Raw genomic sequence first — 14646 nt, 5'->3', positions numbered from 1 at the left:
ATGTCTCGTAATAATTTGTTTGCAAAGCAGGAAGCAAACAAGCCCACTTCCAAAGGTGCGGGTTATCCGCCCCATCAGCGCCCACCAGCAGTGAGTTTCACAGCTTACGTTGCCATCTGGTCTGCACCGCTTTGCTTCAGCATGTCTGGGAGCACAAGAGAGGAAAAGACTAACACCTTCGCTGAGCTGTGGCTGCAGGGGTTGCATGCAGTAGGAGAGGAGAAAAGCCAAGCCCACGTGCTCTGCTTTGCTCCTGGGATTGCTCCTGGGGCAGGGCTCAGCCCGACTCCTCTTTCTCTGCCACAACAGCACGGGTTTTGAAGGGAGGCCTGTGGGACTGTAGAGGTGAAAGAGCAGCTCAGAGGGAAAACTAGCTCCAAAAAACACGAGCCAGACTGTGCAGTCCTTCATGAACACAAAATTCCGTGGGGTTTTTGATTTAGCAATTACCACCAGCTCCTGTCCGGTTTTTGCATCTCAGCCTCTTGCCTGGGCCCAGTATCTGGTTTTCGCTCGCTTTGGCAAGGCAGTGTATCAGCCCAGGGTTTCAGGCTGTGCAGCACATTTCGTCTTCAGTAGGCATATAGAAACCAGATAATACACATTGCACAGCAAAGGAAAACTGAGGCTCGTTCAGAGCGCAAAGAAAAGTGTGCTCAGAACCTGAGAGATTTTGGCCTGCACGTGCTGCCTATGCCAGCAGCCCGTGACCCCTCTGCTGAGGTCTGCAACATCTTTGTATGCTCACAGACTATAAATGAAAAGGTCCTTTTCTCCCCCACCTTCTTTGGTTTTGCACGGGTATTCAAGCTTTACAAATCAGAGCAGCTTAATCAAAAAAAAAAAAAAAAAGACAACAGACAAAGTAAAGTAAGAAATATTTCAGAATAGGTTTTTTTTTTTACTTGCTTCTTCAAGGTGTGTACTGTAGGTGGGATTCTGCATACTGCATCAGGGTAATTTGTATCTTCATTTGTTCATTTTGGTAGCAGCCTAGGGCCCGAGAGAGGCTGTTCCTTCTCCGTCTCCATCTGCTGATGTGATCCAGTGCAGAGCCGCAACTTCTTTCCAAAACCCCCAGGCAGGCACCAGACCTTTCTGGCATCTTGCAGCACAGCTTCAGTTGAAAGGTTTCACCAGTTTCATAGCAGCATAGTTCTAGAGGGAAGGAAAAACAAGGGAAAGGCTGATTTGAAGCAGGTACAGCAGGACGGTATGCGGAGCTTAAAGCATTTTTGGGGGCACGGCGCAGAACTGCAGATGGGGCTGCATTCAGGGCAGGCGTGATGGCCAAGCTCCCAGCCCCGGCCTGCAGAGACAAGCAAGCAAAAAGTGCAACCCTACTAGCAAGGGTGGTAGAAAGCCCAAGACACATGAGAAAACGGGTCTTGTCTTCTTCCAGTAGAGGCTACTGGTCACAAGCACCAGGAGTCACTCCTGGACTTCGATTGTTCCTTCCGCCAAGTTTTTAAGATAAATTTCCCCCTCTTCATACCCTTGCAAGAATTTTGGCATCTCCCCACCAGCACCATCCCAGTGCCCACATGCCTTTCTTGCGGGTGAGGAGACACGTCCAGCTCTTTGCTGAGTTGCTCCAGCTTCCTTCTCTCCTCTGGATCCTGGTGGCCCTTCCCCTCTGCTCTCTCTTTGTGCTGCTCCCCCACAAACCTGGAGGGCTGTATTCACTACCCATGCCTTGACCTCACATCCTTATGGCTCCTTCTCCCCACGGTCCCCCCAAAACTGGTGACCTCATCTGCTGTTGGGTTGGACTCTTTGGCAACGGGCCCTGGCGCCGGTCCCCGAGCATCTGCCAAGCTGTGCCTTGACGTTTTCTGGAGAGCGCTGCTTTCCACAGGCCAAAATCTGCACCCAGGATCATGCCAGCAATCAGTCGCTCTGAACAGCAAGAGGACGGTTCTCCAGCCCTGCCCCATCCTCATTTAGTTTCTTAGTACAAACCTAGCCTGCAGCTCCATGGGCTAGATCCAAAGAATCTGCCAAAGGCAATCAAGAAAGGCAAACCTATTGTTGATTTTTTTTCCCCTCGGCCTTGTCTGCATCCCTTAACGCCTCAGCCATCTGTTTCAGCATCGGCCTTTGGTGTGGTTTTCGTCCCTAAAAGCAGACACCCCAAGCAAGACCTTCCTCTGCCTGTTTTCTGGGATCTATACTGTCCCTGTTATTGCGTGGTGAAGTATGGGGCTGCCATGGAAAATGAGGTGTCACAGTATTTTAGCCTATTATACGTGCAATTCCTTCCTTGAAAGAAGATGACAGCGCTGTGAAAAAGAATAAGCTGTGTAAATGCTGCTTATCAAGACCACAACGAAAATACAGACAAAGATGCATGGTTAGGTTGTTTGGAAAGAGCTATATTTAAAGTAGCTCTGATTCAAACCCCTGCGACCACATACTAGCCAGTTTGGAAGTCCCTCCCAAGCATATTGAATTTAATTGGTACAGGATGTTCTATCACTTTGTCACTTTAAAAAAACAACTTTGGAAACAAAGCATAATGCTAGTTACCAGCAAGATCTTTGGAGGAACAGGGAAAAAAGAAAAGAAAAAAAAATAATAACACAACAGAAGTAAAGTCTGACCAAAGGCATCTTGATAAATTACAACGTGTAGCAAATTATAAGGCAGTTTGCCAACTGAGGATTTCTAATAATGCCATAAATCACACAAACAAAGTTAGGGCAGTTTACCAGAAGTCATTAGAAAAGCCTCCAGTGACATATAACCTTCGAATTAATTATCCATCCATTTGTCTTTCAGAGTCTATCCTCCAAAATGCTCCTATTTTTTATGATTTGACTGGTTGCATTCTGGAGGGTAGCAAGCTTTCTGTCCAGCTATGAATTTGTATTAACGAAGTGTTGAAAGCCAAGCAGGATTATCAATCAGCGCAGAAAGCAAGCTGTAATTAGAATTAATGGCAATGGAAGCAACACTGGGCTTGCAGAACACAAACAGAGCTTTAAAAGGTAGTAAACATTTTCATGGTGCTGCAAAGCAGAGCTGGCTCCAGCTGGAAGTAGCGTTACATTTTTCTGTGGTGGTAGCCACTAAAATCTTTACAATAATCACTGCTTTGGAGAGATAACTTCACCGCAGTATTCCCTACAGGTTACGGATGCAGAAGGCCAGGCTGGACGTTTATAACCTTTTCTTCTGACCTTGTATCTAGCCCAAGACTTCCACTCAACCGTTCCCATAGCAGAAGGCAGAGCTCTTCTCAGTTATGGCGATGTCAGATGAAAAGTCCATCAAAGTCACTGGACCTTTCCAAAAAGCCCCACAGCGTGCCATAAATGAGCACTGCTGGACAGGAGCATGGGGTGGAACCAGAGCATATCTTGTAGAAAGACATTCAGTCTCAATACGTGGACGCCTCGAGCAATGATGAATTTACCACAGCCTTTGGCAAGTTTTTCCAACGGTTAATTACCCTTCGTCTCAAAAATTAGCATCCTATTTCCACTGGAATAGTTCCTCTAACTTCAACCTCCAGCTACTGGATCTCATTATACTTTAGTCTGCTGTTTAAGGACTCTTCTGATGTCAAGTTAAATCTAAGGACTGTCTGAGGAAATCATATAGGAAATATCCAGGGAATGCTGTTCCCGGAGTCCTAGCTTGTACAGACCATAATGACAACCACTCTGCAAAGAAAGCTAAGGCAAACCAGCGAGTAATCTGACACTAAGACTGGGTGGAAGAGCCCAAGTAAAAAAATGAAGAACCTCAGAATATCAGATTTTCAACATTTTTCCCCATTTTTGTAAAACTAGACAACTTTTTTTTATGGAAATTTGCAATACTATGCAGTTTTCCACCCAAAACCAAAAAGCTTTTCAGTTGGAAATGGCCTCTCACCCACTAAAATGAGTTGCTCTGTAAACAGTTGCGCTAATGATGACTGATTTTCTTATGGACTTGTGCCTAAATTTCCCGTATTGCAGTACTGCCAGCTCCCCACAGGTCCTGATGAACTCCTCCTCATCCCAAAGCACTTCCAGAGCCTTCCTCACTTCTGCAGGTCTCCCCCTGCTCCTTCCAGGGACCCCACATCCCACCGGGGCAGCCACAGCTCGTTCTCTGGCTGGAAAACAACTGCTGGTTGCACAAAGCTCTCCTGGGAAGGAGGCTTTGAAGAGGACCTGAGAGGAGGAATGGGCATTTATTCCAGCCCATGGTCAATCACACATAGTCTGTGTCCTGAGGATGAGGGAAGCACAAAGGCACCGCATCTTCAAAGGTTTCTGATCCCCTGAAGTAACTCTAAAGGCATATATATTTTGCAGAATATTTGCCTATAATATTTTGCAGAATATTTTCTTTCTCACCTCAATGGGGAGGATACTTCCCTGGGGTGCAAAGCATCCCTTGATAGGTATTCTGAACAAGACCAATACATCAGCTGCTTCATTTTTGCTGGAAAGCCTGAACCACTGTTACTTGGACACTACTGTTGGGAACCACAAGACAGCTCTTCACCGTTTCGCGTGGTAGCACATGGCTTTCAAATGGGATATTTGCTCTTATACTCCAGCTACTCTGACCACAAAGCTGGGACTGTGGTTGGAGGCTTTTCAGCACTGTATGGGCAATGGGAATAAATTTTTAAAAATACCATTTTTGTACCAAGAGCTGATGAAAATGCCTTGGGTTTGTTTTCAGGTGAGATTCCTGTCTGTCTGGGATGGGATGGAGGGTGACCTGTGCACAGTTAGCTTAGCTCCCAGGACCGTTAGTTTCCCAGGGAATATTTTGGATATATATTTCTCAGGTAAAACGTATCTGCCTTCGGTATCCTCAGGCAGAGTACAAACAAGACAAGAGTTGGAGCCAGGGCTCAGACTTCTCTGGCAGCAGCTGGTGCACGGTACACAACACTCTCAGGTGGAGAGGCTGTATGAAGGCGAAGGCAGGGACACTCAGGCTGCAGGCAGGGACACTCAGGCTGCAGGCAGGGACATTCAGGCTGCGGGTCCCAAGACTCCTGCTGAGCCAAGGACCAGCTGCTGAAAAGCAATGACTGGAAGGACCCTGGAGGTCCCAGCGGAGGTCCCAATGAGCAGAAAGCTCTGGACGTGATCTTCATGAAAGGACATAGCAAAAAGGGCAACAGAAGCAGGAAAATAGTAACTTCACCTCTGTATGCACCACTTAGCATCCCTGCATCCCTGTTCCTTATCCTCTTCCTGCTCAGACTGGTGGTCCATGTGCCCTAACGGGATTCCCTTCAGGTTTCCCTCCCATCACCCACCACTTTTCCAAGGATAAGAGGGGCAGAACACACACAAAACTCTCTACCTGCAGCATAGGACCTCAAAACTGCACGTGTCGTGGCAAGATTACATATACGCCATTAAATGCAGCAAGGTCCTTATTTTAAATGGGACCTGATGGTGCTCCTGGCACGCAAATCAGAACAGAAGTGAGGAGGGATTGTTTTTCCATGCATTTAGTCAGGGATGTAATGGTGAGCCCTGCCAAAGGTCAGGATGCCAGGGGCATCCTTCATAGCAAACCATCACCGGCACCATTGCCAAATTTAGTGCCTGATGAAATGGGAAAGGAACTAAATCTCCAAGTAGATACAGAACCAGTGACCTCAAAAATCTAGGGGAAGCTGGCCAAATACATAAAAACAGAAAAATTCCATGAAACATGGCCTTACTTTTTCAAAATATGACTAAAAATTGACACAACCCAAATGAAATTAAATACAACAACATTTAGCTAGGGAACAGGGAAAAATCCCAAGTAATAATGGGTGTAAATCAATATTTATAGTTTGCAAATTTTTTCTTCTCTCAATGTTGTTTTTATATGATACCACTGGAACGAATGCAAAGCCACTTGCTGCTTCAGGGAAACACTGCGTTTTTCTTGGTCGAAAAGGCTTGGTTTCTGCTACTTGACACAAAGGGGAGTCTCCACGAATGGCTCCGAGTACAGGGCAGGGAGGAGGCAATGCAGCAGAAATCTGCACTTGTACAATTATTTCCTTCTTCATACTACTTAGCACCTCAGGAATTGTTTCTCCAGCAGGAGAAGTATCCCAGTCCTTCCCATGGATATGAGGATAGAGAGAAGGGGAGAGCCATGATCTAATCCCATCCCCTTTTTTCTAGATGGGAACAACCAAGCATGCACGACTTCAAATCATCTGAAAGTGATTATGATGGCAAGGAGAAATTCCACACCTCGCTTTTCGGTTGCACACTGCAAGCACACAAAGCCATCTGCAAAAGGCAGCCACGTTCTCTCACATGAAGTTATAAATTACCCCAATGAGTTCTTTTCTTAAAAAAAGAAAAAAGTCATATACAAGAAACAGAATTTGTTAAGTGCTGGAAAGAGAGAGGCGGGTGATTTTTCTTATCAGTCTGAGAGGAGGGGAAATGGCATCCAAGAGCCGGCATGAATTATTCCAGTCCTGTAGAAACAGAGGAGGATACAAAAACCCATCCCAAGCCAAACTGGAAGGCCAGGGCTCCATTATTTATTTATTTTGTTTTGCCAGTGGAACTGACAGTAAGGTAAAAAAAAAAGCCACTTTCTTGATTTATGAGGTGAAAACCCTCCCCCTCGTTTCAGACATTACATTGGTATAACGTGCTCCAAGCCTTGATAACGAGAGACAGGGCTGCCCAAACGCCTATAAACTCCCCTGCATCTTTAAACAATTACAGACCAATGTGGTTTTTTGCCACTGCTCAGCCCTGTAAAATGGCTGCATTGCTAATTAGGCTGCGTGTTTGTCGGAGATTTTCCCGCCAGCCCTGCAACACCTCAAACCTCTTTGAAAACAATCAATTAGACATGAATTAAAACGCAAAGAGGTAAGCACCTTGCAGTGAGTCTGTAGCAGAGGCCAGAAACACAGACTCTCTTTTTGACCCATCATGGTCCACCAGGTTGTTCCCCAGGGACCAGCATGGGACTTTGCAGCACTGGGACCTTCTCTGTCAGCACAGAGTTTGGTCAGCCACAGAGACCTGGCGGAACACCTAAGAACTTGGTCAGCCCCCCTGTCCTCTCCTGCACCCATCGTACCGGGAAGGCATAGATGAAGATCCCCAGGAAGAGCAGCAAAACGAAGAGCACGATGGCCAGGATAACCACCCACTTGTACCGCCGCCACAGGATGTACTTTAGGGTCTTGTACGGGGAGGTAAACCACAGGAAGGAGGTCTCTGGCCGCCTGGAGACAAAAAAAGTCGAGGTCACTTCTGTGTTTCACAGTAGCTTCACCCTCCTGCATCCCCAGCACAATAAGCAAGCCCTGCTGTAACAATCTGGCTGCTCATCCCGCAAACCCACATCCCTCTGGGTAGACTATGTCAAATTCCCTCCTTGGCAGTCCAGACCAGCGTCCCAGCCATCCTGGATTGTCTCAGCTCATACAGTCTGAGCACCAGCAGTTCAGAAACAGAGCCTATGTGGGAGCAAGCCCATTGTAGACAGCAGACTTCAAACAGGGAACACAGATTTTCAGTTTGCTCTTTGAGAACTCTGTGCCCCAATGGTTACTTTTCCATTCAAAATGCTCTTACTTGGGGTCCTCCAGCTTGGGGTTCATATTTGGCTCATCCCGACCCATGCCAGCTGGCCGCTCTTCATGCTCTTGTTCTGCCACAATTTCCAAAGTCATTTCCAATTTCCCCTGTGTGGGTTAAACGAAAACAAACTTATAAACAAAACAACAAAAAAAAAAAAAACAAACAAAAAAAAAGGGAGGAAAGGTGAGAAATGAATGTATGATGTAAAATACTGATTGGGGAAAGGAAAAGTACTTTGAGCATAAGCCAACCACTACAAACAAGGACCATGAGGAGCCTGGTAACAGTGGATTTCATACAGATCCCTCACCTGCACACTACAATGTTCTCAGCAGATACCCCAGGACACCTCAAATGTCATTGACACCCAAGTTTAGGCAACTGACTTGAGGGTCTTTTGTTGAATGACTTAATTCATTGCCTGGACTCCCTTACCCGTATTGAACAGTTGTCAAAGACTTTAATAGGAGCACAGACACTTACATTTAAACATATCAGTCTGACGGCTGAAATCTTTCCCTGGTACTTATCACAATACAGTATCATTAAGAATAGATGTGATACAGAGTCAAATTAGGTGGCACGTTCCAAAAAACCACAGCAAAAATCCCACGGAACAAATCATTTCTTCTGAAGCATTAGCACAATGCTGGACAAATCCTTAAAGACGTCTCCCTGAGAAAAGCTGGTCCAGTTTGTGAAATTTGCAGCCCAAGACTGCGTTCCTTGCCCTGACCATGGCATCCTGCATGCACTTGGCCCAGCCATGTCCCTCCTCAATGCTTTCAGTGAGTCCCAAAGAGAACATGTGAAGAGGCCACCTTACCGCCAGGATCTTCTTTTGATCCTTCTCAGCAACACAAGGCCACCATCCCTTGACAGTTTTCTGCTCAAAGAGTGACACAAAGCGACTTGAAGACAAGGTCTCATCTACTAGCTCTAAGGAGCACTTCTCAGCAGTCTTGGCAGGTTTGGGCATCCTGTTGAGATCCATCTGAATGGAGCCTGCAAGGAGGAATGTTACTGGGAAGACATCTCAGTGTAACGGGTCTTTAAAACATGGACTTTTTCCCTGAAGAAATACTCAGTGTGGCACACTCCTGACCTCAGGGAGCTCGGGCAGACACCCACACAGCAAGGCGGAGAGAAAGTTCAAGTGTAGCCCTATTTTCCAAGCACAGTGCTAGTTTTATCCAGTGGCTCTGCCTAGGAATTGAGCACTTGGCATCAGCAACTTAAAAAGACCTGAGGCATGAAGTCCTTCTAGAAGAGGATGCAAAATATCCACTGACTTACTCAGCTATAACATTGGATGATTTGCACTGAAGTCAACCAGGCAGGCTGAGATTTTTAATGAAGATTAAGAGATTTAGGTGTAACTCTAATTGTACACACCCACAGCCCAGTCAATATAAGAGCATTGGGCAGGAGGCTTGCAGATCTCCAAATAATAGGCATTTTATTGCCCCACCCAGGTGAGTAATTGCAGCAGACTAAATACGAAGGACATCCCATAAAAATGATAGCTTCCTTCTCAGACAGAGTGATCCAGTAATTAGCACACTTATCTAGCCTTTAGGAAATCTGAGCTCGGCTCTCCAAGTGTTAGCTGAAAGAGCCTCTATTTAATTTACATTGCTACACTAATTTACCTTATGGTTGTGAACAGCCAAGAACATACCCAGGGTCTGGTCCGGTGGCTCAGCTGAGGGACAGGAGCTTTTTACACTGCTATGGACAACTCACATTCAATACTGTGGTTGTATTTGTAGCTCTTCTGTGCCACAGATTCTTGCAACCAGTGACAATAACAGCACAGATCAGATTTGTTGTGAAACGCTTCTGAGGTCCATTGATGAAAAGTGCTTTACGAAAGCCAAAGACCACCTTTATTTGTTGGAATTTGAAAACAATTAATGTTGGCAGCCAAGAGCTAGTGAAGTGCAGAGCCAGAACGGGAAAACACACCTTGGAGAGGTTATTTTGGCACTCAGCCTATGTAATTAATCAAAGACAGAATTTAAAAGGATCTTGATCACATACTTCCTTAGTGAAGCTTTTGATGTTTGAATTTTTTTTAGTGACAAAAAGAAAGGAAGAACAAGATCCAAACAAAAAAAAACCACAATGCTGGAGCCTCCAGCTTCTACACAGATAATCTGATGCATGGCTCTGCTATCCTTCCTATTAGATGTTTTTGTTTATTTTTTCCTTGGCCTAAACCCAGATTTCTGAGGATGATTAATGAGGCTAGCATTGGAAAAGGCAAGTGTTGGACTGAGCTGTGTTCGTGTCGAAACATCCCAGGTAAGGCAAGGCAAGTCAGTGATCCTGCCTGGTGGCCTCTGCTCAAATACACGGTTAGCCCTGACGAGCACATTTCAGCACAGACTCAGCTGAGTCATGGAGAATTGGGGCCTTCCTGGAAGGTGGTGACCTGTTGGATCTGATGATGCTCTCGATATTATGTCAGGCCAGGAACAGGCTGCTGTGAGCTGAGACTGGAAATCTGCCTGATACAAACCACTTATCATCAGTCCTGAACTTATGCTGACACTGAATCCTGTTCAGTGGCTTAAACTGGTCTTTTTGCACTTTCTTCATATCCTGAAGTGATTCAATAATTTTTTCCTTCCTGTCTGCATCAGCAGGAATGGAGACAAAAAACTCTCCTGACTTACCCAAATAGTCATCAAAAGAGAACTTGTCATTGTCCCAGATCTGGAAGATAAGCTGTGGTGGAATCTTATTTTCTGTCTTGTCCAAGCTCCAGAAGTGCTCCTAAAATCACACCGGAAAAGAAACAAAGGGAAAACAAAAGGCTTGTTAGTAGAAGTGGGCAGAGCCTGGCTACTCTCATCTCACAGCAGTTGGAAGTCCTGTGACATAATGTTCTTGGTGTGTCCTGCTCCAGTTCTGCAAGGCCAGAGCCACAGCAGGACAGTGCTAGCTCTGGCCAGATCTTGAACAAGGATGCTCAGTGGAAAACCCAAGATGCTTCTGAAAGTTGTGTTGGTATCAATTTGTGCCTTAATTTAATGACAATATTTTAGCAAACAGGCACCATGAGCTTGCAAATATGATCTTTTGGAGTGACAGCATCATATTTACATGATTTAGATGAGGTTGACTCTCCAAGGTGAAGAGAAGAATGAGTGTTGAGTGCCAGTGATGCCAAACTTCACCTTCCTCATAATTAATGGAAAAATATAGGAATAAATCTGGATCCACCACTGCTCTGATCTGCTGTCTGGTCTGTTGTAAGTAGTTTGTGTGCAGCTGGTCAGGTCAACTTGCAACCTGCAAACACCTCTACCACCTGGAGGTAGCCTGTGGCTCCCAAGTTTACCTACTAAACATGAATATCGAAAGAAAGAGACTGGTGCTTTCATAGCAGATCACTGTGTGGTGAGTTCTTCAGTTCTCAAATGACTTTGTTCGTCTTTTCTGCACATCTTCCAGGTTTTCATTCTCAGGACAGGTGAATGTTAGAGTTGGACATGGTATCCCAGTAAATCTGCTGGTAATATTACACTGGGCTGCTGCCAAGCTAAATAGTGTGCTTGCCATATCTATTACTACATCCAAGTTCAAGACCGGAGAGATTCGGAGCCCTGACAACCAGAGCCTGCCTTCCGGTACAACCAGTTGAGCAGTGGCACTGTAACACTTGATTTCAGTCCTTATAATGTGAGATCTGTCACTGTCTACATGCCCTTCTCATTTCTATTAGATGGGCAATATTTTGTCTGTTTCCTGTCACTTGAGCTGCTGTGACAACCTTTTGAAAGGTTTTGCAGCAGTCCCAGAAGCCTATTTGCAAAGCACCTGGAATGAAAATTACACCGTGTGCAGTGCAGGCGATATCATCCATCAGTTCTGCAATCCATCAGTAATAAGGAATAGCCACTGCTCGGGAGACAGCATCCGTATGCAAGCTCAGCAATAGGATAAGGCAGCAATTTCTGCTTTCTGGAGAGGAGGCGATTTACAAAACACTCACCCATGAGAAGTCTGCAACTGCAGTGGTCTGGTTATTACAGGTCAACAGAAAGGCAGATGGTCTGTCTTGTGGATCGTCAGACAAACACTCCCCAAAAAGCCAGTGGAGGGGAAAATTTAAAGTAGACTTCTCTAAGGAGGAGGGTTTGAATTGCATTACTGTGACAACGAGCTTGCGGTCACATCATTATAATATATGGTGGATATGTGCCCAATGCCACAGAATTTGCTATTTATGTGGTCGCAACCAGTAACATTTCCCAACAGGGATCTAATACCACTTTTGGGATGCCACAAGATGCCTGAAAGTTAGGACTGAGAAGTGTTAGGACAGAAGGAGAGAGACAGAGACGCACAAAAAGCCCAGGTCTTGTTATTTCTGGCTCCAACCAACACTTGCAAAGAGGAGGCAGAGTCACGACCGGTGTCTACTGACACAGGCTTAGAGGTGTGCCCTGTGGGCAATGCCTCCTGCTGCACTCTTGCAACATGGCAATATCATAAACGAACAGATTTAATTAAAACCAGGAAACTTCAGCATTATTCATGACACATACGTAGCACCATAAATTCACTGCAGTGGCTACAAGACTCTGATTCATTATATCGTGCAATATTAAAAAAAAAAGGGGGGGGGGGAAAGAATGTGTCACACTCCATAAGAACATAAATATTCAAGCAGGGAGACTGTGGGCACTTAAATCCCATTGAAACTGGTTTCACTTTAAGAGATCACCCTGGACGGTTATATTTCAATTTAGCTCCATTCCCCGCTTTGCTTTGGAAATATACGCCAGATTTTTGCAATGGAGCATTTTATTTATGCATTTTAAATATTTTATAATCTAGAAAAACAAAATAAAGTCAATGGAAACTTCCATCTCTCCCCCTCCGTTCATTGCAATGTATTAAAATGTATGTTTATCCAAGGGGGAGGGGGCACGTTTTCCCAGCTAATAAGTAATTTTAAATTAAAACTAAAAAGGGAACGAGCTTATGGTTTCTTCCCTTTCCCATATATTGGTATGGTCATGAGCTGCAGAAGGGTTGTTAGTCATCCAGAAGAGCAAGCGCCCAGGAACCATGTACCCATGCCTAAAGAAGAAGGTGGCCAGATGACCTCACCATGGGTTGGAAAGGTCCATCTGGGGCCTGTGAGATGGAAGCAGACCCATTTCCCATGGTGTGCACCACAGCAAGACACCATGGGCTCCTTCCAATTGCCCCTTGCTGGGGCAATTCAGGCAGACCCATCTATGCTCAGCTTGGGAGAGGATAAAACATGTCCTACAGGTGCCTTTTCTTCTCTGGTCATAACTACTGTCCCTGGCTCAGAGGCTGATTTCACCACATCTCCATTCATCAAACATGTCCAGGCTCCAAGACCGTTGCTGCGCTGCTGCCTGGGTTGAAGCACCTCTGCAAGCACACGTTGGACCTTCTCTTTGCACCACCCCATCCACTGGGAGTCAAATGTGAGTTAAACCTAAAACCTCTGAACAGGAGGTGCGGTGATGGCAGCTGTCGTCTCTGGCAAAGGTACTGCCTGCTGGAAGACACAATCCCATGAGTGCCTTGACAGGGAAAGAGGAGGAACCAGGAAAAGGAGCAGGCTGTTGCAAGATCCAAATTACTGCTCCAGTCTCTGAGCTGTTGCAGCAATCCTCCTCCTCTTCATGGGCTCCTTCCCCATCTGCGGTGCTGGCTGAGCTCTTCCAGGACAGGAGGAGAGCACCTTGGACCCCGGTCAGAGGCAGAGGGTGCTGTGGTGCCTTATGGTCATCTCCCATGCAATAAAACACAACTGGATAGGCATTCCCCAGGACTGACCATGCAATTGCTGGCAAATGTACAGGATTTTGGGTGCTTCTCTCCTTATCACTGCAATGCCCATGGATTTGCCCACACTCAAAGCAAACAAAACCCATACCCTGGCCAACTGGATGCTCGCTGCATCCCTCTGCCTCCCCAGTACCACATCTACCCCGAGAGCAATGCCGAGGCTGGCCAGGGACTCCCTACCCAATGAAGGATGACTCAGGCAGGATTCGACCCTTTCCGGGTGGCAATGCGGAGCTCGTACAACGCTAGCACGATCTGTACAGCTTTGGCCTTTCTTGTGGAAAAACACTGTAAATGTGGTTTGGCTGGTGGCGAAGCTTTCCTCCTCTGAGCCCCGTGAAGCTGGGGACACGGCAGAGCAGAGCTGGAAGGGCAGGCTGGGGAAGGAGGAATTTGATGCTGAGCTAAGTTTACGGGTCCATTTCAAGGCAGTGTGAAATTTGCCTCCATGATTAAATCTAGCTACGAGAGTTCACTATAAAAACAACCCACGGCAAGAAATTTATTTCCTAGCCTTTTGCAAGGAAGGGGGCTTGAATTATTGTTTGGGGGTTTGTTTTGCATTGTAGGGGGAGAGGGGAGGCTGGTGAATATTTTACGGTCGTGAATAATGCAGCAGGGGAGGCAGGAGAAAAATAAGCTCATATCACTAGGAAAGTGTTGACAGGGCTGCATTTCTTCTGGGTTGCTTATGTGCTACGGAATACAAAGTAAGGAGCAACCTCAATATTTCAGGGAGGCAGGGAGGCCCCAGCATGTTCGCGCACAAGCAAGCCTGGCTCATCTCAGCATGTTCTTGTGGGAGAGCATCGGGTCCCTCATCCCACAGCAACTGGGGAGCCCCGGTCACGCAGGAGACCCCCCTCGGAGTTCAGCCAAGACAAGCCTCTTCAGCTGCAGGAGCCAGGACAAGCTGTCCTACAGAGCCATCCTTCAAGATGTTGAGAAACTGCTTCTCTGAACCTCGTCCCATTGGGACATTTCACCTATTCGTAATAAGCAGCCAGCTGAGAGTGCTCATTATTGCACTTTTACTGGACTAACTCACCTCTTTGATCTCCCTGCTGTTGCCGACTCTGACAATTCCATCGCAGGCCTCATGGCTTTTGGTTTTCTGCATCCTTCCCTGATCAGGATGGCAGCTGAGCAAAATCTCAAGCATACAGCATCAGCTGCACATTTGGGCACAGCCTTGCCAATACCTGGAGGAAGACTCCAGGCGTCA

General features: G+C 46.2%; 1 protein-coding gene across 9 annotated transcripts in view; it reads right to left on the bottom strand.

Moving 5' to 3' along the window:
* Positions 1-866: 866 nt before the first annotated feature.
* DYSF (dysferlin) overlaps positions 867-14646 on the bottom strand; it is a 105262-nt gene continuing 91482 nt past the window's right edge. For all 9 annotated transcript variants that reach the window (XM_063336829.1, XM_063336835.1, XM_063336831.1 and 6 more), the window contains 5 exons: positions 10259-10358; positions 8404-8582; positions 7572-7681; positions 7072-7219; positions 867-1158 (listed from right to left, as the gene is read on the bottom strand). In XM_063336829.1, coding sequence (XP_063192899.1) covers positions 1120-1158; positions 7072-7219; positions 7572-7681; positions 8404-8582; positions 10259-10358 — 576 coding nt within the window. In that variant the 3' untranslated portion in view covers positions 867-1119. The remainder of the gene's footprint in view (positions 1159-7071; positions 7220-7571; positions 7682-8403; positions 8583-10258; positions 10359-14646) is intronic.

The sequence above is a fragment of the Chroicocephalus ridibundus genome, chromosome 5 (genome assembly GCF_963924245.1).
Source record: "Chroicocephalus ridibundus chromosome 5, bChrRid1.1, whole genome shotgun sequence".
NCBI classification, from domain to species: domain Eukaryota; kingdom Metazoa; phylum Chordata; class Aves; order Charadriiformes; family Laridae; genus Chroicocephalus; species Chroicocephalus ridibundus.
This window is presented reverse-complemented; position numbering and strand designations above follow the sequence as displayed.